Source organism: Dermacentor andersoni, chromosome 11 (genome assembly GCF_023375885.2).
Source record: "Dermacentor andersoni chromosome 11, qqDerAnde1_hic_scaffold, whole genome shotgun sequence".
In the NCBI taxonomy this organism is placed as follows: domain Eukaryota; kingdom Metazoa; phylum Arthropoda; class Arachnida; order Ixodida; family Ixodidae; genus Dermacentor; species Dermacentor andersoni.
Window position 1 is genome coordinate 65,896,306 of NC_092824.1, and position 23,494 is coordinate 65,919,799.

The window sequence follows — 23,494 nt, forward strand, 5'->3', positions numbered from 1 at the left end:
GAACAGCTGCCCTGATTGTTCAACTGAAAGTTAACTTTAGCTTGAGTACAGCCAAAACTCCACGAGATCTACTGGCACAATGGCATCACCAGGACTGGTGTGCTTTTGAGCTCCAAGCCTGGAGTTGTTAATGCCATTGCCCTTCCAGTGATCTACAGCACAAGGAATATATTAATGTCGAACTTTTTCAAATGTTTCCCAGACTTCCACATATGTGGATGACTTGAAGATGTTTCGACTTTTTTTTTTCTTTTTTTGCTTCTTTGCCAATGCCAGAGTGAGCAGCCTCTTCCCAGTGAATCTGCTCAAACGCCACCACCCGTGCGATGTAGTGCAGCAGCTCCACCTGAGCATTAAGCAGCGCTTCCATGAGCTGCTTGAGGAGGTGTTTCAGCGCATTCCTTCACACCCAGACTACTATTACTTCTGCCCGCCATGCCATGCACGAACCATGGTGAGTTTTTATTGGAAGGGTATGGTGGTAAATAGAAGGAATTTATAGTCACACTGGAAGATCTGTTGGTATTTGCATTGAATGGAGTTGACATTCAATGTCACTTGTTTGCTATTGTGCAAGGACATTTACAGTCATTACATGAAAGCACTTGTAGTCGAACAAGTTAGGTTAAAAAAAGAAGTCTTACTAAAATGGGAAAGTAAAGCAAAAAAATTTGCTTTCATGAAAATGTCATTGTGAAATGAGACAGGACAGACAGAGGATGCACTGAAAAATGAAAGTTCACTGTCAAAGTTTCATTAGCCTACCTTGGTGAGCCTTGCTTGAGACTATTCAGAACTGCATTGCCGACAGCGCTAAGGGCTCCCCATGCACCAATTAGTCAGCGATGGCGACATTAGCATGGACGGGTATTCTTGATTGTTTTGCGGGGTGCAATCACTTTGTGAGATTTCACTTGACTCTGCGCCAAACAGATCTATGAGCAGCAGCATTCCTGCAGTGATAAAGAAGTCGTTATGGCACTGGAAACACTGTTGCCCATGAGCTTGGAGCGTTGTTGCTTGTAGATGCTGCAGCAGCCGGTACCAAGCCGTGCACAATTTCACAAAAGTGATGCACCAAGAATACAGGCTCCTTGCGGCATACCTGAGCCTGGCGACACCAAATCCTCAAGCGATGCCTGCTGTGTGTCGCCGAAGCCAGCATGATTGAATCAGGGGCCGTATCCCCGAACAATAACTTTCGTTGACTCAATACAGCCCCAGTACTCAATCACGACGAGAGACGTGGCGACCCATGCAGTGGCCACCATCTCAAGTGCAATAAAAAAGTCCATGTGTGTGCCCTTGTCAACTTCTTTGTCTTCGCAGCACTTTGTTTTTTCTGCACACTAGAGGTAAACAACGCACACTGAGAGGTGGAGTGTTTGCACGCACTACGCATGGTATGCAAATTTTTGTCGCATGTCAGTACCACTCGTTGGTCATGTGGCTGTACCATTTGAAATGGGCAATTAACAAACAAGATGGTGGCTATTACATGTTTTTGTCACTCCAGTCGTTTCGTTTGCCTTGCCGTTTCACTAAAAAAAAATAATAATGGCGATGGCCACGTAAGCATGCTGTGGCAGTATTTTACGCAATTCTAGACGACAGAAAATACATTCGAGCAATTTTTGAACTCTGTTAGCGTTACATGAATAAATAAAAAAGGAGCTAACACGTCGTCAAATTTCATTAATGCGGTATTCCAGTTTAGTCACATCTCGCTGTCAAGAGATATGAAATGCATTGAGTCCTATAGGCATTCACCAGAGATCTGAAAATATTTCTTGTGGCGAGCATTTTGTTGTCTAGGCCTTTCATTATTCCAAGGTTTGACTGTACTCCATGGCAAAACGGGCTGCTTATGGCACAGGGATGCCGACACGTGTAGCAAGTGAATGTAAAGATGCAGATGAAAAGATGTACAATTTGTTTTTCTTTGTGTTGTGTTGATGCTCACTTGTTACATGTGTCTTCTTGAGTGAGTTGGGGGGTGAGAATGGGGCAAAGTCACTGCACAAGGCACTCTATCGTGTCACCCCCCGCTTGAGGAGAGTAGCAGGAGCGTTGGACTGTTCAAAATTTTTGATGCACCATCTTCTGGATCGGCCCACATTTTTACACTGCGCTATCTCCAGGATTGGCCCATGAAACAGGCTAGAAACAGACATGCCTGATATGGAAAAAGGGGTGGTAACTTGTTAAGGAAGACATTGTCATCAAAAAAAAATTTTTTTTTGATTGCGGAGCTGTCATAGAAACTCGTATAGATGTACCTTTGTAGATTTATCATAGTCTCAGGTGGACAGCAACTTTCCCTTCCATTAAACTTCCTCCACCTTGCAAGCTTCTGCAGAACTGATTTGCCAACTCTGTTTACATTCGTGTTACCCCGTGTCTTTTTGTGTGCTGCATATGTGTTTCGCGTTTAGGTGTCAGTCTTGCAAGTAATTGCAGCATTTTCCCACCATCTTGCCTGCCACCTAGTGGGGGCTGACCGAAGGGGCTGGCGGTGGTGTTCCCCACAATGCTGATGCGAACGCTGAGGAAGAGGGTGCGCTGTGTGACTGGGATGACACTGACACGGACCGGTCTCACAATGTCGAGTTCTCCATGGACGCTGAGCGTAAGTGCTGCATGTCTGTAACCATGCATGCTGTGCCTTCAAAACGAAATGCCTATTGACACGGACCGGTTTCACAATGTTGAGTTCTCCATGGACGCTGAGCGTAAGTGCTGCATGTCTGTAACCATGCATGCTGTGCCTTCAAAACGAAATGCCTATTTGAACTGATGCACAAGTGTACTTGGGGCGCACAAGGAAGGAAGAGTTTTCTGAAGGTGTGTTGCTGGCAGTTTGCTAAACTGACGTGAAGCAACTAATCTTTCTGCCTCGAAAGAATAAACATAAGCATAAGAATAAGCAGCAGAAACACAATATCATTGGGATAGCAGGCTCTTTGGTAGCCATACCTCCCTTTTCTTTTTTTGCAGTTAATAAGCAACAACAGCATAATAAGAGTTGATGTACTGCAGAACAGAAGGTAACACGTTCTCCCTCCTTCACTGTTGTCCTCTTCAGTCTCATTTTCACCCAGCACATAAAAATAAATATCCTTGGGCATATTTTTATCTGCATTCTCTGGCTATCACATGCAGGAGACAGTGCCTCATATGAGGCGTTGCTGTGTAACGCAGTGTCATCTACATACAAGCCCAAGGTTTTCCACATTAAAGAATTGAGTCATAGCCCTTCCTAGCCACACAGACACCTTTTTGTTTACAATGTTTTACTGTCCAACTCATGCTGTGCTGTTTCAAAAGGTAATTGTTGACTGCTTTCTCTTAGAAATTTCTGTCATTTAGGTGCGTATGGTTTTCGGGGACTTTTATTACGACAGTGTATCTTTGTTGCAGTGCACACAGTCTTGCTGGTGATTAGCAGTATGCCAGTGTAGTGCCCATGACTCAGTTGTTCATTAACAAGGAATTTGTTCAGCTTCTTTGTTTTACTCGCTGCTTTACCGTGACGGCAGTTGTATGAAAAAAATGCGCTTGGCCTGAAGCATGTCGGAGCCATGTCGTGGAGACTACACTGGTGGCCTTTTCTCAGCAGGGTAGTCATGTGGCAGTAGCTCATTGTTGCGCCCTCTTGTCCCGTGTGGGCATTGCCGAGACTGCACGCCTCGTTTTACCCCAATGCTTTGTGCAAAACCATTGCCATACTGCGGTATCACTTTCGTCAATTCTGATTTGCTTTCCGTCTTTCAGCTGCTGAAAAAAATAAAAGGGTCTTGAACCTATCTTTGCAGCAGATGCGTATTTCTGCCATGCGTAGCATTAGACTGCTGTGTTAAATGTGCGCTTCTGCTGCTAGTGTGGCACTAATGTTAGTGTAACACTAGTGTTACACTAAAAACGTGTCTTTTGGCTTAGCAGGTAATGCCTCGTCTCTTTTCTCTAGTGCATTACCCTCCCTCCTTAAGCACAGAGCTACCTTCCCCCAGCTTTTTTCTGATACACGCACATAACAACGGGGGGATAGGGGTCTCCGTACTCCTCTGCTCCCTGTTCCGGCTGAAGGTGGTCACGTCATGTGCAACCCATTTGCTCTCTGTGCTTCATTCAGAGTAACATGACACCTCATCTCAAGGTTCTAATGCAACAGCGTTAAGAAGCCCATGTCGCAGAAAATCTGGTGTTGGCGTCCGGCGGCGGACATCGTTTCGGCGAAAAAATTTTCGAACCACGCACACCCAGGCTTTCCATGTGACGCAAGGAATTGACTGAACTAATTGAGTTTCTCAAGCTAAAATACGTGGAAAAATCGTAAGCTTTGACTTACACACAACTAAAACATGATATCTCTTCGACTGTAATTTGAATAGACGAGAAAACATAATTCTGTTACTCGAAAACTTAAACAAACCCCTTTTCCAGGGTTTCTACAATGCATGGACCGGAGACGGCGGGGTCCATTTAGGCACGCCGGCGCGTAAATATCTCAGGGTCCACGGAGTGGCGCGCCCATTTTCTTGAAGCACTTCCAGATGGCGCTTGCCTCCGCCGCATTGTGGCCCCTGCAAGACACCGCGTTTCTACCAGAAATTCCGCCTTCAGGCATAGAGTTCGTCGCCAGCGTTTCCCGGTAAACATTACAGTTACATAAGCTGCAGTTGCCGGGAAGCGTGAGAAGCAGTCGGGGATCTTTGAATGGTATCGCATTCCACTCTTAAAGGCGAAGCTTAAGCATCCTCAAAATTTTTGTCTACGGAAGAGATTGAATTACACACACAGTGGCAGGCTACACCGAAGTACAAGGGCGAGCAGATAGCATGATGGGCATTTAGCTCTGTGTGTGGCTGCACAGGTCAGCATCATGGCCCAACGGTGACTTATACGCTGCTGCCACTGCCTTTACGTGATCCGTGGTGGTAGTTTGAAGGCTATGGCATTCTGCCTCTGAGTACAAGGTCGTGGGTTCGATTTTCCATCGCTGCCTCTGCTTTCCACCTTTGGCGGAATGTAAGAACACTTGCATCTACTTAGATTTAGGAGCTTGTTAAAAACAAAAAACAAGTAGTGAAACTTAAACCACAGCTCTCTACAACAGCATACCCATAAACCCAGTGTTTCTTTCTTAATTTTTTATTTATACATTACTGCAGACCTTGCACAGGTCCAAGCGGGGTGTGTACAAAAGCATTTGAACAGACACAGTAAAAGAAAGTAACATATTTCAATCAGTAGTAGGTACAATTGGGGACGGCATCAATTTCTGGTTGTTCGTAGTTCGTGGAAAAAGGAATTTCGACTCAGTAAGCCGAATTGAATGAAGTATTGTGCACATTTGCATAAAACTGGACTTATTGTTTGTTTATTCTGTTGCTTTAAACCAGCTATGCTGACCAAATCATCTACCCCTTCAGCCACCTTTCCGGATACCTACATAGTAGGTTATGCAGAATGTCATTCTAGAAATTAATCTAGAAAACACAGAGACAATTATCACTCAACTTTATTGCTACTGTTGCTTGTATTTCATACCTTCGTGCAAATGTATTGTGAATGTTATCTTGTCAGTGTGCAACATTTCTGCATGATGCAATCAGGGGATTACCCACAGATTTCTCTATATATATGCTCTATTACTGCGGTGACCAAAGCGTCCGAGCAGCCAGTCGGAGCAGACACTGGAGGGATAGCCAGGCTGGTGAGAAAAGCTTATAGAGCGGAAATTAAGAATGTTTTGCTTGGAGCTGACATTTCACAGGAATATCTTAGGTAGGTTTTTTTCAGTTCATCAATGTTGACACAGTTATGATGGCTACTCATGCAAGGACTACCACACATGCTGAGGTTAGAGAGAAACGATTGAACAAGGATGGATAGCATTCTTGGTAGCACTAGCAGCATGGCAAATACAAGGGAGAAGAAAGACCTGCGACACAGCACAGGCGCCTAATTGTCCGTCTGTGATCGCCTTGCCCAGTTCTCTCTCCCTCTTGAAAGATAGAGAAATGGGCAAGGCAATGCTCTGTCTCCCCTTGAGGGAGAGAGAACTGGGCAAGGCAATGCTCTCTCTCCTTCTGGAGGGAGAGAAAGCATTGCCTTCTGAATTTACGCCTTGCTTTCTAAGTCTGCTTCTTATGACATGCATGAGATCTTTGGCTGTGAAATTTCACATGCAGCTTGTGGAAACATGCATGTGCTTCCTGATTCACCCGTGGCCGTTAAAGACACCGAGACCGTGCAGAACTACCAAAGTTTGTTGTTAGCTCCTGTCAAAGGGATCGAGCCTTCACTTCAGAGGAGTCTGCGAGCCCGGAACGACTTGACAAGAAATCCACTGAATGCTACTTGCTCACTGCTTATCAATCCTAGCAGTCTTGTGCTACAGCCCGTGGTCATGCTCTTTTGCATGACCAGGGGCTGTAGTTTCAGTTGTCCACTTTTAATGCATTAGCAGTAGGAGTGTCAGTGGAAAAAAGTGTGCGTGTGAGAAGTGTGGGAAGTTGGTGACATTGTAGAAGTAGAAAGAGGATGAGAGAGCTTAGAAGAGCATGTAGGTATGTATGTGTATGTATATATATATATCCTGCCGGATACCATATTAGTGTCCCGTGAGCTTACAATTTAGAATGAGTGGAGTCGCAAAAGATTCGGTCACATTTTATGAATAGGAGCTATTCGAAGGATGGCATTTATTAAAGCGAAAGTTGATTTAATATATATATATATATCGTGTAACAGGTAGTGGTCTGCTCTGTACCACCGTCAGTTGCACTTCGCTCCTCGAAGAGGCCGGGCACGTGTCAAGTGAGCTCCTGAACAACACTTCACGGTGCGATGAACGCAGCTTAAATCATGGATATATAACCTCATAGAGGGACGTTGTAATGCTAATGCATTTCTCTCACATTTACTACTAAATTGCTGCTGCATTTTTAAAAAAATATAATCACTTTCATGATATTTTGTGGGACGAGCAAGTGGATGCATTGATGTTTACGGGTGACAGCTTTCCTGGAACTGTGCTAAGACAGCAAGCTTAGCGCTATCAGGAATGCTGTTGACAGCATCCAGTGCTACACGTGTGCAATCTTATGAAAGTGATTGAGTGAGAATACTGCTCCAGAGAATAAAGTGCAAGGAGCACCTAGGACATGCACAGTCCAACTTTCAGGTGCAGCTGTACTCCAGAAGAAGGTATCCCACACACACTGATCTTGTGCATGAAGCATTGGAGCATGCATACTCACAGTGCGCAAGCACCATACAGAGGTCGCGGAACTGATACAGTGAAACTGGCCTAGCTGTGCCCGCTGAGCACATCAGGGTGCGTGCTTCTTGGTACTGACCATACATGGTGTGCCTCGCTAGTAGTGTCTCCAGTTGCCACCTAGTGTCATAACACAACTGTTGATGAGGGTGATGACAGTGGGCCTCCTTCCTTCTGAGCACAACGTAACCTGTGGTGGTGGCTTATCACTGCAGCTGCCCCCGACACTGGCCAATCATGCGATGAGAAGGGAGCAGCTGCAGCACATTCCAAGATGGGCAACGCTGCTGCAACTGAGGTCACGAGCATCGAGTCCTGCGCCGGGTCGGCACGATCGCCCCCTTCGCCGGGCGAAAATGATTCTTGTGATGAGGATGAAGAAGATGAGGAGGAAGTGATGGAAACCATTCGAGAAGCAGAGCCCATAGTTCCACCCCTGTTCGCCCACCTGACATGCTTGGTGACAACAAAATCGGGCTGTGGGTCGTGTTCGCTGACCTCACTGCCGACCTGCCTTGGTGAGTGCCCACTCTTGCTCCCTCAGTCCACAACAGAGTCTTCAACCTGTTCCTCGACTCTGTTGAGCAGAGGGCAGCACCTCCCTTACACTGCTGTAGTTTTGGTTTTGATTTCACTTTCCAGTGATTGCTGAGCTGTGGTTTCATGATCGAGTATTTTCAGCTTCCAGAGTGCTTAAAGTGAAAGGGTGTCCTTAAGGCATGCATCGGAGGAATCGCTGAAGAGACTTATTAAAATACAGTGACATCTTTAGACAAGGACTAGTGCTGCCTCATAAGGATCTCATAATGGCGTGATGAAGCTGCCGTCGGAAGCAACCATGTATTGTAAGGCAGACTAAGAGCATTCATGGCCAAGCATTTTGCATCCCGGCAACTATGCAATGCCTTATACTGTAGGACATGTGCAGTGATAAATTTATTTCAGGAAGTATAACAAAATGTTTTAGCAGTAGGTTTACAATGTTTGGCAGCTGATGATTTTTTCACTGAAGAGGAAATTTACACGGCTGTGATCACATTGTGCTCTAGGCCGCCAATGCCTGTATTTCACATCAAAAGTTTGCTTCTGTATTTCACATCAAATGAAGCATCGCTTTATGGAAATTCATATACACCTTGGTACCACATATTTTCAATTGTAATTTAACATGAAAGTCTATGGTTCAGTGCTGATGTCTACGTATATGAGTTTCTTGGTGTAAATTGCAGCGTGTTCAGATATTTCAATGTACCAGCCTTCAAAGTCGACTCCCAGTGGGATAGCCTGATGCGCTTACTCTTAAGCCACAATTGCATCCATTCTTCAAATGAAGGTTTTATTTATTCAGTATTCATACAAAAATGGTGCTTTCTTTTTCTTATTGGATATGAATTATCGTCTATAAGGCGGTATTCACACCGCTGACTGAGAGGTTCCTGACCAATGCAAAGAAGGGGTAAGGCATGCCGACACGGACACATGAGGAGAGAAGTGGACAACACGAATGCCCGCCTGACTAGCTCAGCTTTCTGTTATTCTAAGTTCTGGACTAAATTGGTTACAAAGTGACAATCGCCAGTGATTGCTTTGGCCAAATGTAGTGATAGGGTTGTAGCAACGGCAGTGCAAGTAGACGGGAACAGTACAAATTGTGAGAAATTTCAGTGTGGTGACAAGTAGATTGTGCTCTTTCATACCAAAGCGCTGGTATGAAAATCAGTGGCTGTGAGTAACTCTTTCGTTGCCAGTCGCAGTTGGACGTGTGACCTCTGGCAGTTGCCGGTGTGAATGCCGCCTAAGGGGCCATGATTTGGGATTGGAACTTTTCACTCTCCTATGTCCAGGGGAAGTCATCAGCTGTCTTGACGAGTCCCAGCCCGAGGTGGACCTCGAAAGCATCAAAATCCGACTGGATTTTCTCTGCCTGACATTGCCCCTGGACGTTGAGAAGCTGTCACCTGGTGATGCACGCCTGTCATCATCGTCCATCATGTTTGATTCAGAACGACAGCGCCAAGATGAGGATGCTGAGAGCGTCGCCTCCATTGGGTAAACTTCAGAATCCAGGCTGTTGGTGGTGGGGCTTGTGTTCAGTTTTTCATGTATGCCCATTGTGCCAGATAACACATACAGTTGTGCGAGTGCTACTTGTTACTTTTGCAGTTTGGCAAGCCATGGCTCTTATAAAGGTTTGTTAACATGATCAGAGGGTCCGATAAGCAATAATATTTGGCAAATGGTGCATGTACTGTACACTGGAAGCTGTGGGGCAGCTATCTACTTCTTGCAGCTTCTTGTGTTATGTGCCATGTGGGGAAATGTTAGGTACATAAAAGAAATGTGATTGCTCTTTGCACTGCTCTGTGCGCATCAATCTAGGGTGCTTTTCCATGAAGCCGAATTACTAGACAGAATTTATATATGGCCGTGCCTTCTCACTGTGTGCTTTAAACTTGATTTTCTTGTATGTATATAACTTGTGTAAATGTAATGTATAACATCTTCCTCACTTTTAATGTGAATGGCATGCCCTGCACATTCTCACAGGCATTTATGCTTGCATGCATGGATATCTGTGTGCAAATGCAACACGTGTCGTAGGAACTCATGGACCGTATACAGTCGATCCTGGATATATCGAACCCGGATATATTGAATCTTTGTCTGCGGGGATCAGGTGTGAAATCCTCTTGAATATCCCATGCAAAAGTATAGCGATGCACTACGCATACATCGAACTCCCGTTCACTGCCACATTTGATATATTGAATGCTGAGCTGTGCCACGTCCCTGCAAGTGCGCTGCTCCTAACGGAGGCACGATCGCTTCTCGCATTGTCAAAAAGATTTTATGCCGACAAATTTTAAATGGCGCTGTTTTGGCAGATGCTGTTAAACAAGAGATTGAATCCGATGGGCAGTACGTGCCTTTGAGGAAAAATGAGCAGGGTGCTCTCAGTTTTGCTCGCTGTGCATATTGATGGCTCGTGCAAACTATGGTTGTTTGTTATTGGCAAGATCAGATCGCCACTGTGCTTCAAGAATGCAAAAGGCCACCTGGCCCAATATGTATTCCACAAGAAAGCGTGGATGACATCCAGTCTTTAGTTTTGAATGGCTCCGGGCATGGTGTAGGCCGAACTGGAGATGCTGCTCCGCCGGGTTTGTCTTCTCGTAGATGAAGGCTTTCCACAAATGGCGTTACGATTCCGTGAGCTGCCAAACTGAATGCAACTCTAACCTCCACTTGGACGAATCTTTACATTGCAGTTTGAATTTAACAAAACCACCGCATGCCACATCCCAGACTTTGCGGAAGGATCCCCCCCCCCCCTCTAATGCGGCAGTGGCACGCAAGACTCATTGTCGTATCATTTGTGGGTCCGCATTGAACTTGCTTCATTCATGCTCGCATCTTTACCTGTGAATGGGATGTTCTGCAAGCTGAAAGCCATACTTTCGAAACTAACAGTGTGTGTGTTGTTTTGACAGTCACCGATATAGGGGCCGAAGGGGAAGGGCCGATAACAAAGGGACATAACAGCCACGATGCATTGAATTGCTAAGTGGCGCTTAAGAAGACACATGTGGACTTTTTTCGGGGGTTCGATAAGCGAGGATTACTGGTTCCAACAGGAAGTTGGTTCCAAAACCTGACATCCGCCATGCTCGTTGCCCACGTATGACAATTGGCCATTTAAGTGGCATATTGTAACGGACACGCGACTGGGCATATTCACATGCAATACGCAATACTGGTGCACTGATGGCGACACAGTGCATTTTCATACAGGCTAGTTTGCTTCTGTACTGCATTTATTTTTGCCTTATCTTGAATTAAAGCATGCAAAATCACTCCGACACGTGTGCAGTGCACCACGATCTCGTGTCCGGGCTGTGCAGGCTTTTAGGATTAGCATTCAACATAGCCTTGGAGAAGGAGATTGGTTTTCGTTGTTGATAGTTAGCGCCTGTCTTCGTCTTCGTTTGTTCTTGTGTCTTTGTTTTGTTGCGCTAACAGATACCTTTCTATGGTAAGTTTCTGCTTTTCATGGTCTCGGGAAACTGTACAAGATGTGCATAGATCTCGGATGAGCTTCAGATAGGCATATTTTATATTTAAAATTATCGATATATCGAACTATTTTGCAATACCCTTCGAGTTCGATATGTCTGGGATCGATTACAAATATGCAGTTAGCTATTTTTTAAGCCAAGCCCACAAAAAGTTAAAGAAAAAAAAAATTGAATCATATATTTGGAAGGGGAGTTGCAATAAATGTACTGCAACAAGAGAGTTCAAATTAAGCAGGTACGTTTCTGAATGTGCAAAGAGTGCGACTGGATATTTAAAATTTTTAGCAATATCTTGGTTTGGGCGAGTTGATTCATCTTCACATTTTTCATAAAAAAGCACTATACAAAAACAAAGCTCACATACGGCAGGACAGGCACTGAACTTCCAACTAACGAGATCATTGTTTGAAATAAACGCCAGTTGGAAGTTCAGCACCCGTCCTGTCATGTGTGTCTTTTTGTCTTTGTCTTCAGTGTTTTTTAATGAAAACTGTTACATTATTAATGTTTGTATATATAGCTTAGATGGAGTTATGAAATTCTACAGGTGCATCATCGCAGGTGTGGATTTTTGTTGGTAATTTCTACAAGATTTCAAAATGTTGGCATTTCCTGAAATACTATATTACAGTGGCTCTGCACTCCAAGACTCTCTAGCATTTAGAAAAAAAAAGAAGTCAGGATAATTGAATGTGCAGCAGAGAGACAGTGCCGCTCCCAAATTTATGACTTGCAAAAATATTTTTTTAAAGAAAGATGCACAGAGAAACAACACTAATGAGCGCAATATACATTTGAAGCTACAAAACCGGGTAGCCTTCTTTTGAAGCAGCATTGAAGGATCGTTTTTTGACAGGAAAGCAAGCTTTATGCTCCTTTAAATTACACCAAGATGACCTGGCTCTGATAAGGGGTTTTGGACTTTAAATGGCACAAAATCGGTCACTTTCGGAAGTTTCAAGGACAAAACTGAGTATCTTGAAGTATAAGTACAGTGTTTCTTTCCCCAACGACATGTCGTATTGAGCTAGTTTTTTGCCAGCAGGGCTGCGTCATGATCTGCAGATAACGAAATAGCAGAAATGAAAAATAGGTTCTTTTATAGTCTTTTTGTTTCCAAGGCCGATGTCCCCTCCTTTAGGCAAGTTCTACTAGACTGAACCGTCTGATCTACTGAGCAGTCTTGGTAGATGAATTTATTCTGGATTTGTTGTGCTTCTTTTAACCTTAGCTTGAATAATTTCAAAGTCCCTTTGGGTTTCTCCTAAATTGAGCCAACTGCATAAGGTTTCGATAGACCAACTCAAAAACTAGTTTTTTAGAACGCAACTTTAACTTGTGCATTCCTGCGGCAAGCATTAGCATCGGTGCAACCGAGCAAATGAGCACAGCAACGAATGAAAGTGCGAACGCGGAGTGCAGCGGCAGATGAAAGGCAGTGATAGCGAAAATAGTGTGAGGAGGAAAGCGGAGGAGGAGGATATGGTGAAAGCATCAGAAGAAAAGCGTAGTGCCATGCAAGACGCAGGCTCCACAGCGACGATGGCTACTAGATGGCGCCAGAGTAGCATGTGTCATCTGGAAGTGCTATCTGCGGCAATGCGCTGTCGCTTGTGATCTCCAGATTAGCCAGGCAGTCACACCACACTTCACTCCATTTACAACGTGCTGCATATGACGGATTGTCTGCGTCAGCCAATATATCGCGAAATGAGAGCACGTATAGAGCTGCGCTCAAATTTCACATTAGAGAGTATTGTAATCGTCAGTGAACTTTTTGTGATTGGGTTGCCATAAAAAATGGCAAACTTACTTCTGTGCTTGAACCAAAAAAGGCCATACCCCTGCTACCTTACCTTTGCTATCTGATAAAACCATTAAAGTATGCTGTCATATGCACTTTCATGGTGAGACAACAGTTGGCAAACATTGACTACGGAATACACACTGCTATTGTTCTTCAGTTATCAGCTGGAGCTTCCGAGGGACCCACTTCACCACTTGCCTGAATTCCAAAACGAAGTCATCAGCAGGTGCATTGAAAAGGTGAGCCACCGTTGGCACTGAGCTTTAAGGTGTCATTTTGACAAAAGTGATGGTTGGGCAAAATGCCGATTATGCTGTGCGGTGTGCAAGGAACCACACATCTCTTCATCTCATCATGCTTGACTTTACATCACCTATTACCCGCACTGGCTCAGATGTGAAGATTCCTCTCCTAGAAACATCTTGTTCCTGAGACCCCTTGTGCATTATGTTGCACATTCATTCAGTCCTTCTCAAAATTTACAAGACAGAGATTACATGGCATATCCTACTCACATATGATGCTAAATGCATGTGGAACTGTATGAAAGTGGTTCAGTCAAATTCTAGCCACCACCTTTAAAGAAAATCGACACCAATTTGACAGCACAGATCGCTGCGTCGTCACAGACAATAAAAACTAAGCATGACGTGTGTTTACAGTGAAATAGCAAGAAAACCAGGATGCAGAGTCAACATAGCAACTTGGCACACCGTGTAGCATCGTCATCTCCATTTTTATGCAAATAAAGAAGGCAGTATTTGCCATGTCAAACATTGGGAAGTGCTTACTTTGTCGACGTACGTGGAGGTGCTGCTTCTGGTACCTAACAGTAGGCATTTAGGCTATAAATTAATTTCTCGGGAGGTTGTACTGGCTGTTGCTTACACTTTCCATCGCCGCCGCTTCATTGTGCAGCTGAAGTGGATGTTGAAGGACGAGATGGCCTCGGCTGCCCTCAACAGCTTCCCGCTGACAGCGGAGGCGTTGCACATGGTTGCAGACCATGTTCGCAGCACTGCGGAGGCGCGCACCACCACACGTTTGCACGCCACTACGGGCGCCCCCGGGTGCCAAGTGCAAAAGGTGCCACTGCAATTTGTCTTTGGGCCTGAGCAGAGTTTTGGCAAGTTTCTGCAGGTCAGTGGTGCTACAGGGTTGTCGCATTCTGCTTGTGGAAGATAAATGTGCATTTACCTCCTTTCTTTTCTTTATTATTACTTTTTTTTAGTCTCCACATTAAACAGCATGTTCTGTGCATGCCTTAGAATCATGTGAGCAAGCATCTCGGGGTAACACTGAATGATTAGGAACGAGATGGAAGTCTGTTATCTGGATGTCCATAACCTGAAGCAGCACATGGCAATACCACATCTGAACCGCACAAGTGCGGGCAAGAGCACACAGCAGTATACAAGATGAAGTGTGAATAGTACCTAGGCCACCGCACCGCGTTGGTAGCCATTGCGGGACAAAGCGAGAAATCAGTTCTGGTTGAAGTGGTGACAGTACAGCAAAGAAATTTTGTTGTTTTTGTTGTTCAAAACCACAGATGGTTACAAGCACCTCTGGAGTGATGATGCGTGGTGGCACTGCATTACAAAAAGACACAATTTTTTTTTTTTTCGAATTTGCAGTTGACACCCTACATGTACAAATGTGATGCTAAGAACACTTTTGGGTAGGATCTTAACCCTTTAAACCACAAATTCTTTTGTAAAGAAGTGTAGAATATTTGTCACTATTTTTTATTCCAGCAGACTATACTGCAATGCACCCAGATTTTGAAAATAGGTTATACAGTAGAACGTCGTTCGAACGTTTTAGAAAAATGTGCCAGAAAAGACATACTAACTGGGAAAACGTACAGTGTGAAGTCAAGAAAAAGATTTGGCAGCCTCAAATTTAGTTGACATCTACGTAATGCGAAGCGTTGCGCAAATCGTTGCAGCACGAGACGTCGACGCGTGTCAAGCCACTGTGGCCCGAGCAGCTCAAGAGTTGAGTTGTCGATTTTGCGGCTTCGGCAAACTTACGTTTGCGTTCCTTAAGTTAGGTCTGGCCAGCAACTTCTTCAGGCAGGGAATTTTGGCGGGAAGTTCTGATGTGTACACTCGGCGAGGAGTGTTGCCGCACAAGATGCCTACGCGAGATGCTGACGCGCATTGAGCTGGTGGCGCTCCAGCAGCCGACAGGAGATGCCCTTCGCTGTTTTCCTATTGCGTAGTGTTGTAAGATGGCAAAGGGAAGCTAAAACAAAATCAAGCTGGTGCGCAATGGCGGAAGATGATACCATCATAGCGAAACATGATGCTCACATCGCACCGCCTGCATCCGGGAACGGCAGCCCATTTGGATTATCGCCTACTAAAAGCGTGTAGTAAGCTAGAAATGGCACTATGCGTCACGCGCTTTAAAAACAGATAGGCAAAGATGCTTATTTTAATAGGTTTGGCGGCAATAGCTGTGAATACGGCATGCGACGACCCGGGCGGAGATTTGCAGGTACCGGAATAAGAAACTGAGCGCGCCGTCATCTTGTGCATGCCGTCGTGTTCATGTGAGATGTGCGGCTATATACTGTTCTCAATTGCGTGCGCCTTGCGCCTTTTCTTGTTCACACGGGATCTACCGGCCGGAAGACGTATACGATCGCAGTCTGCAGTAGGGAACAGTGGTGTGTTTTGGTTATTACCTATTAAAAGCATGCACTACGCTTCCAACGGCACCACACACTGTGAAACTGATAGGCGAAGATGATTATCGAAATAGGATTGGTGGTGTTAACTGTGAAAGCCGCATGCAACGACCCCGGAGAAGATTTGCCGGTACCGACATGAGGAAGTGAGTGCGCTCTGGCATTTTCACGCGAGACGGGCGGGCGAGTATTGCAGTGAAGCTGGCGTGGCAGGCAGTTATATACTGTTCTCGATTGTGTGCACCTCGCGCATTTTCTTGTTTACATGGGACCTAGCGGCTGGAAAACGTATAATACGATTGCAGTTTGGTGATGCACTGAATGTTGCTGCTGAAAATCGTGTTTTCCGAGAACATATAAACCAGTAAAATATGAGCATAACTCTATTTGGTCATCTTGTTCTTGATAACGAACATTGATGCCGGGAAAATGTGCTTAACGGGAACATATCAACGAGGTTCTACTGTAATGTGGGGAAGCTGCTGTGGCGAGTGGTTGTTCTTGATTGCATGCACCTCTTGTCCACATAAGATCTTGCAACCGAAAAACTTATCATATGATCACAGTTTGGCGATTTACTGAACCTTGGTGCCAAAAGATTGTGGTTTCTGGGAACATATTAACCAGCAAGAAAGGGTCGTTCTTTGTATTCTCAGTCGCAAACGTTGGCACTGGAAAATTGTACGAAACAGGATCGTATCACCGAGGTCCTACTGTATGTGCATTTTACCACTTATAATGACCCAAATTATTAATGAGACAGCTAGCCTAAAAAAATTCTGGCAGAACCCATCCCATTTCATGATGAATGTTGACGTTAATGCGATTGACATTGAAGCAGTGTAGCAGCACTGTATTGCCACTTCCGAAACAATTAATGTATGTGGTGTGTACAGCAGCCGGGTTCCTTTCTCGCCCTTCCCTTTGCTGTGGCATCTAGTGGTGCCTCTGTGAAGAACGTGCATTGCCTCAGAGATGCTTGGCATAGTAGTGCATGCAAACTCTGAGAATTTCTCCCTCGCTGCCCACGCGCATTGGCGTGTAATGCGCTGAAGCATCAGGCTGCCGTGCTTGAGGGACCCATGTGACATGGATTCAGTTCCACTGAGCACCAGAGAAATTTTAAATGACTCCTTCTTCTTTTTAAAGAGCGTGGCATATACCCATTCTGGGGGATTTACAACAAGAATGGGCACATACCTATTGGCGTATACCCAGTGGCCCAAATTGTGCCATGACCCGCCGTGGTTGCTCAGTGGCTATGGTGTTGGGCTGCTGAGCACGAGGTCGCGGGATCGAATCCCGGCCACGGCGGCCGCATTTCGATGGGGGCGAAATGCGAAAACACCCGTGTACTTAGATTTAGGTGCACGTTAAAGATCCCCAGGTGGTCGAAATTTCCGGAGTCCTCCACTACGGCGTGCCTCATAATCAGAAAGTGGTTTTGGCACGTTAAACCCCATAATTTAATTTTTTTTTTTTAAATTGTGCCATGAAAGAGGTTGCATACAAACATACTACAAAGTGAGTGAAGTTCCCAAAAATTACCAGTCACATTAAAAGGCACTTTCCCTCATCGCATATGTAAACTGCAAGCGTAATTGTCTGCGCAGATGATAACGAAGGGAATTGAAATCATTGAAGGATATGTTCAAGTTCTGATACTCAAAGGCATGGTGACAATTGAGTTTGAGGCTCGCCTTTAATGGTGCTGGTACAAACAGCTTGGACAAGTACAGCTTGGGATTGTTAGTTAAAGGGTTAATTTGTTCTAGTTCATTGAGCTACAGTTTATGTACCACTCCGCTGTGCTAATGTCTATGACTTGTACTTAAGGATAAAAAAATTCAATGATTATGATACTCCCTAATGTGAAATTTGAGTGCAGCTGTATATGTGCTTTCATTTCGCAATATATTGGCTGGCATAGACAATCTGTTTCTTGTGGCATGTTGCAAATGGAGTGAAATGTTGCGCGACTGCCTCGCTAATAGGGAGATCGCGAGAGGCAGCGCATGGGCACGATTCACAGCAGCCACCGCACACAGACCTCCACTCATGCAACGCTTTGTTTCCATACAGACGACGTGCACTACTCTGGTGCCATCTCGTAGCCATTGTTGCCGCAAAGCCTGTCTTGCACCGCATTACGCTTTTCTTCTCACTTTTTTAGCTATACCCTCCTCCTCCGCTTTCCACTTCGTGGTTCTGCTGCACCCTCCTGCTCTGCTTTCCTCCTCACACTCTCTTCGCTATCGCTGTCTTTCATCATCTGCTGTGCTAAGTGTTCGCTTTCATCCTCTGCCGTGTTCATTCGCTCGGTTACGAGGGACAATGCCGACTCTCGCTGCAGGAACAGGTGCCTAAGAGCTGTGCTCTAAAGGAAGGACTCATGTAGTCATTAATTTGCTTGAGGAATTCTTTCCCTCAGAGACAAGATGTTTGACAGGCACAGCCACATCAGGCATGGTTTGACAGGGCTGTCTTACCCTCTCAAACCACGGCCACGCCAATTGTCTCTTCGCTGTGCTCCTTGTGCAGGAGTTCAAGCACCTCACGCTGCCAGGCTACCAGCTGGAGCAGGTAGACAAGGACCACTACTGTGTTGTCCTGGATGACAAGGATTCCAAGGTGGTGCGGAGGCCCTTTGGGTCGCTTGTGCCTCCCCTTGGGGTGAGTCATGTGCCCTTAAAGATTAAGAACCTTGCTGCCGTCTTAAGGATTGAATACTTTGACCCATAGAAACATACTTTATAGTTGCATTTGATGCTGTCGGTGCGGCAAGATTGTCTGTATAACTTTGGACCATTTGCTGTCCCGTGATAAAGCGATTGTAACCCCTTATTACCTCAAACTCTTATGTTTCAATATAATCTAAAAAATTCTTCCTCCGCAATGTTAACACCATGTGTTCTTCACCCCTTATCTCGAAAAGTTCTTGCACTGAATGTTTCGAAGTCTCAATTCCAGTTCTACGAGGGAACGCCTTCCGTTATTCTTCTCGTACGCATTTCAGGAAATAGCTGAATTAGACCGCTTGTAATGTAAGTCGCTGGAGCTAATATCTGCTCTATAAGCAGCATTGCACTTCAACAAAAACAAAAATTTTCAGAAACCTGCTCCTGTGCAAAGCATGTAGACCAAGCGTATGCTATCCAACAGTATGCTATCTCCAACAGTCCAACAGTATGCTATCTGACGCACCCCATTGAGAAGCACTTCTGAAGCTTTTGGCCAAAACATTGCGTAGTTCACCCAGTCATTGTTGATGACAGCTGTCGAAACAGCGGCTTGATGCTTTTCGCACTGGTATCACTTCTGCCATCGTGGACAGGCACAGTGGAGGCTGTGGAGGCAGGCAAGGCAAGCAGTGGAAGTGTCACCACGTTATCAAACATTGTGGCACTCATGGTAGCACAGTGAAAAGCATATAAAAAAATTTGTAGAGCAATTATAGTGTTCAAGTCAGCATTGGAGGTCACTATCATATAGAAGGCGTGTTGATGGGCAAGCTGATAAGGTGTGGTAGATATAAGAGCATGAATGGGATGATAAGGACAGAAGGTGACACATGATAACACCTGATCATGTGTCAGCATCCTTTCCTTCTGTCATAGCAACAACTTGATTTGGGCGAATCGGTTCGTTAAGTTGAAGCAGCGCGAAGGGATGACGACATGAACGAGAAAAACAACCACAACAGGACGAGCGCTGGCTGCCAACTGAAGTTTTATTCCAGAAGCACCTGCCATTTATAAACAGTCAAAAGCACAACAAGAACCATCAGGATTGACAGGTCAAGCAGAAGATAAGTGCTTCAGCGTGGTGCCACTTGGCTTATCAAAGTTAGAGATGATTTTTCTGGTTGAACACCTGGGCACTTGGTAGTGCCCCTGTGTGGATGCTTGTCGATCCTGATGGTTCTTGTTGTGCTCTTGACAGTTTATAAATGGCTGGTGGTTCTCGACTGAAACTTCAGTTGGAAGTTAGCAGTTGTCCTGTTGTGGTTGTTTTCTTGTTCACATCCTCGTCTCGTCGCGCTGCTTCAAGTTATAGTCCTTCTGTCTTTGTGCCACTTGTGCTCTTATTGTAATGTAGTGCACCTGAAGGGATGAAACCATGCAGCTTTCTCAATCGTCCAGCCTTGTTGAATCCATGTGTAAAACTACGTAACAATGAGAAATGGGGGATATGCTTACCTGATGTTCTGCCCAAAGCGCTACCGCGAGGTGATTGCGTTTAGCAGAAAGACCAACTTGTCTTTGAGACAATCTGGATGCATACGTGCAAAGGGGGGTCTGCGAAGAAATAAAAGTGCAGCAACGAGGAAGGATAGTATGTCATGCAAGCCCACGCCTGTACTTATTTTGCGAATTATAAATTGGCATTGTTGGCTCAGTTGGCATTAGAAGCTTAACACAATTAAAAATATTTTTTGATTAATCAAAGGGCCCTTCTCACATCATATTCAAGGTTGCATTATAGTCATGCAACTATGATTCAGTCAAACATCGACATAATGAACACACTGTAAAAACTGGAATATAGATTGAGTTATTATATTAAAAAAAAAAAAGTGGACAAATGCCTATTCGTCTTATATTGGGGTCTTTGGCACAATGTCACCTGTCATCTGGCCACTACGGGACAAAGAAAGAAGAACGAAGAGACAGTGTCACCATTTTGTTGCCATTGCAGACTTGCGAACTTTACAAACGAAATGCAAACATGTGTTACTGCTGTCTCAGGGTGCAAAATTAGCAAGTTTTGGCTTGATTTTAGTGCTGCATTCAAAAATGATGCAAAAAAAAATATGTGGAATCGAATAGGAGCACGGTAGTGGCATTGCACTGTTTGATTTCCGTGAATTGAAAGTGAAACTGTGCAACCACGGTGGGTGCGACTTTTGATTTTCACTGAAAGCTTCATGTCGCTGTTCATGCTGAACTGAAGACGTTGTGGGGGAATTTATTCAACTACCCACCGGAACAAATTAGCGGCACGGAAGAGAGGTCTCGTCAGCCACCACGGTCTGCAAACATTGTGTGAAAAACCTGAAGCGGCTGTTAGCGGGAGCTAGACCATCAAAACGAGTGAATGTCCCGCAGTCAGACAAGGATGCCTACAGTTAGCTGCAGTGATCTCCAGCATGCACCTTGGGTGCCTAGCGCTTATGCCACTCATTGCTCGATGGCCTGCATAACAAATGCTTTGAACATCACCAATGATGTGGTGTGAGATGTCATACATGTCTAGCGGCCATCGCCGGATGAGTATCCAAACAGTTAAAGTGCGGTTTTCATCGTTGACAATGAATGAGCTTATTGATAGAATAGGGTGTGTTCTGTAGTTAACTGCATTGAAGCAATCTTTTTTTTTTCAATTTTATTCAAAACCAGAGGCCGATGTATATTTCGGTTTTTACGGTACATATAAGGAGTTATCAGATACAACAAAGTAAACCTTTAGTAAATTGCCAATATCGTTGTGTAACAAATATTCACTTATAATGAAAGTTGGATGTTACAAAGGTTTTCTTGTTGGACCAGGGTGCGACCACATTGTAACTTGGTTTGACTGCACTTGATTGCAATCCTAGTTCACAGAATAAAGTCCATTGCAGGGCCTGAATTTCTTTGTTGTACCATTTTCAAAAAGGTGGTAAGTATCGGAGAGTGTGAAAGGGGTCATGACACACACGACACAGCTGAACTACTAAAGCTGAAGCTTCAAAGATTGGTGCAACGGTGTCGTGCAGCTGAGAAGCAAGGCATTGGAAATGACAGCGGCACTGCCTCACGAAAAGGCAGGCGCTGACGTCACCGAATTGAGGGTCTCGCGCCAGAAGGCCGTCGGCCCCGACGCCAAAGTGAGTGGCGAGCTTAAGAGGATCTCCGTCTCGCATGCCTTGTCAGTAGCATTAGGCATCGTGGCATGCAGAGCTCAAGTGGCAGAGTGGCCAGATGAATCTGAACCAAGAGACAGACAGCCCTCCCCGAACAGGCCTGAACGGTTCTTTCCAATGACCCGAAACAAACGACATGCAGAAATTGTGGGACACACAAACAAGGGCCACTACCTCCAACTGCTTAATGAAAAGAAGGTATCGAAACAGTGCATATTTTTCTATACATATGCACTTCATTAGCGGTATTGTATGCATCTGTGAGCATTATGTGCATATTGTGCGTCGTCTGCATTTGCAGACAGTTTAGCCAGCACGTGTCTGTGCCTGCATGGCAGAATTCAGTCTCTATTTTGTCGGCATCTGTGTAATGCATGTGCTCATACAATATGCACTGTTTCGACGCCTTTTATGAAACTTATGGCAGTGGCACCTGTGTGTGTGTTTTCCCATATTTTGTGTGTCGTTTGCTTCACACAGTTGAAAGGAAGGCTCGGCAAACCACATCAACTTACTTGGCAGCATATTCTTTTGAAATTAGAATGTTTCAGTATGAGTGGGATATTTCGTTCAAGGAACTGGCTGAAAACATGGCCTTAATTGAGTGAGTTGGTAATGTACCTCTACACTGCTTTTCTCATACACATTTTAGGAGGTGGCTGAATTAGTTTTAAGCATTGATTAAAAGCCACCAAAAACGTAGTCATTTAAATTGCTAACTTGAGTTAAGCAACTATGCTGGCAATGTTTGTGCTCTTTTTCTAGTTTCTGACAATTTCTGATATTAACCTAAGATGCTTAGAAATTTGGCCATCTAGAGAAGACTCACAAATGTGATTTGTGTAACGATACCTTATGAGCAAAGTAAAGCCTGAAAAGCTGCAGCAGCTGACAGGAGAATTTTACAAGTAACTTAGCAAAATTGATTTCTCATAATAAGTGGAACTGGTCACTCTGCCAGGAGAGCAAGTCGTGGGGCTTTCCGTGCGAGATGCTGACGATAGAGTGGTTGCTGCAGTCCGTGGTCTGCTTGTCTGGCATACGCATTCCTTGACTGGGAGGGGACGACAAAAACATGCTGAAGTGTTGGTAGTGATTTGCTTGTTGTTTGTTGTTTGTGGAAATTTTGCCAGCGTTTGTCATGGTGCATGCACATGGCTGGTGTAACAGATGTGGATGTGTCTAGATGTGGAACTGCGAGCATTTGTTCCCAGTGGTGTGGGAGCGTATTCTTTGAGACTGCTAAAAAAATATCATTTAATGATGCCGGTTCTTCACTTTCTTGCATAGCATCGTCAAAGGATGTCTTCAATGTGAATTTGCTTGTTTGTTATTCCGTATGTGTGCTTTAACTTGTTGTGAAGTAATGTAGGTAGTAGCAATGTAGGTAGGAGTCGGAAATGGCTGACCAGAACGGCAAGATGCAGCAGGCATTTGTGGGCTAACTATAGTGCTTCGTTCCTGTCATATCTGAAGGCCACTATTATTCAGTGACCTATGAACCTCACAACTATGTGGACACTAATGCTTAAATTGATGCTTCATTGATGAACTAATGTACAATAACATACATTAATGAACATACGCTAATGCTTAGTTTGGGGAACATTTTCCTTGCACTGAAATGCTAGCCATTTATGTTGTACTACCCTGGAACACCTTGCAAGCTACTTGGTTGACAGATCCTCTCCTTTGTGCATTGTGATTGCCTGCTTTGGTGTCT

General features: G+C 44.7%; 1 protein-coding gene across 2 annotated transcripts in view; it reads left to right on the forward strand.

Annotated features, from left to right (window-relative positions):
• The window catches only part of LOC126518382 (KICSTOR complex protein SZT2-like), a 256,520-nt gene that overhangs the window by 122,479 nt on the left and 110,547 nt on the right, over nucleotides 1-23,494 (forward strand). Inside the window, exons 28-35 of one of the 2 annotated variants that reach the window (XM_050168245.3) lie at nucleotides 277-454; nucleotides 2,491-2,629; nucleotides 7,501-7,803; nucleotides 9,130-9,334; nucleotides 13,326-13,407; nucleotides 14,087-14,308; nucleotides 18,408-18,539; nucleotides 21,625-21,735. In XM_050168245.3, the coding sequence (XP_050024202.2) occupies nucleotides 277-454; nucleotides 2,491-2,629; nucleotides 7,501-7,803; nucleotides 9,130-9,334; nucleotides 13,326-13,407; nucleotides 14,087-14,308; nucleotides 18,408-18,539; nucleotides 21,625-21,735 (1,372 nt within the window). The remainder of the gene's footprint in view (nucleotides 1-276; nucleotides 455-2,490; nucleotides 2,630-7,500; nucleotides 7,804-9,129; nucleotides 9,335-13,325; nucleotides 13,408-14,086; nucleotides 14,309-18,407; nucleotides 18,540-21,624; nucleotides 21,736-23,494) is intronic. The other variant, XM_055064554.2, reaches the window with a different exon arrangement.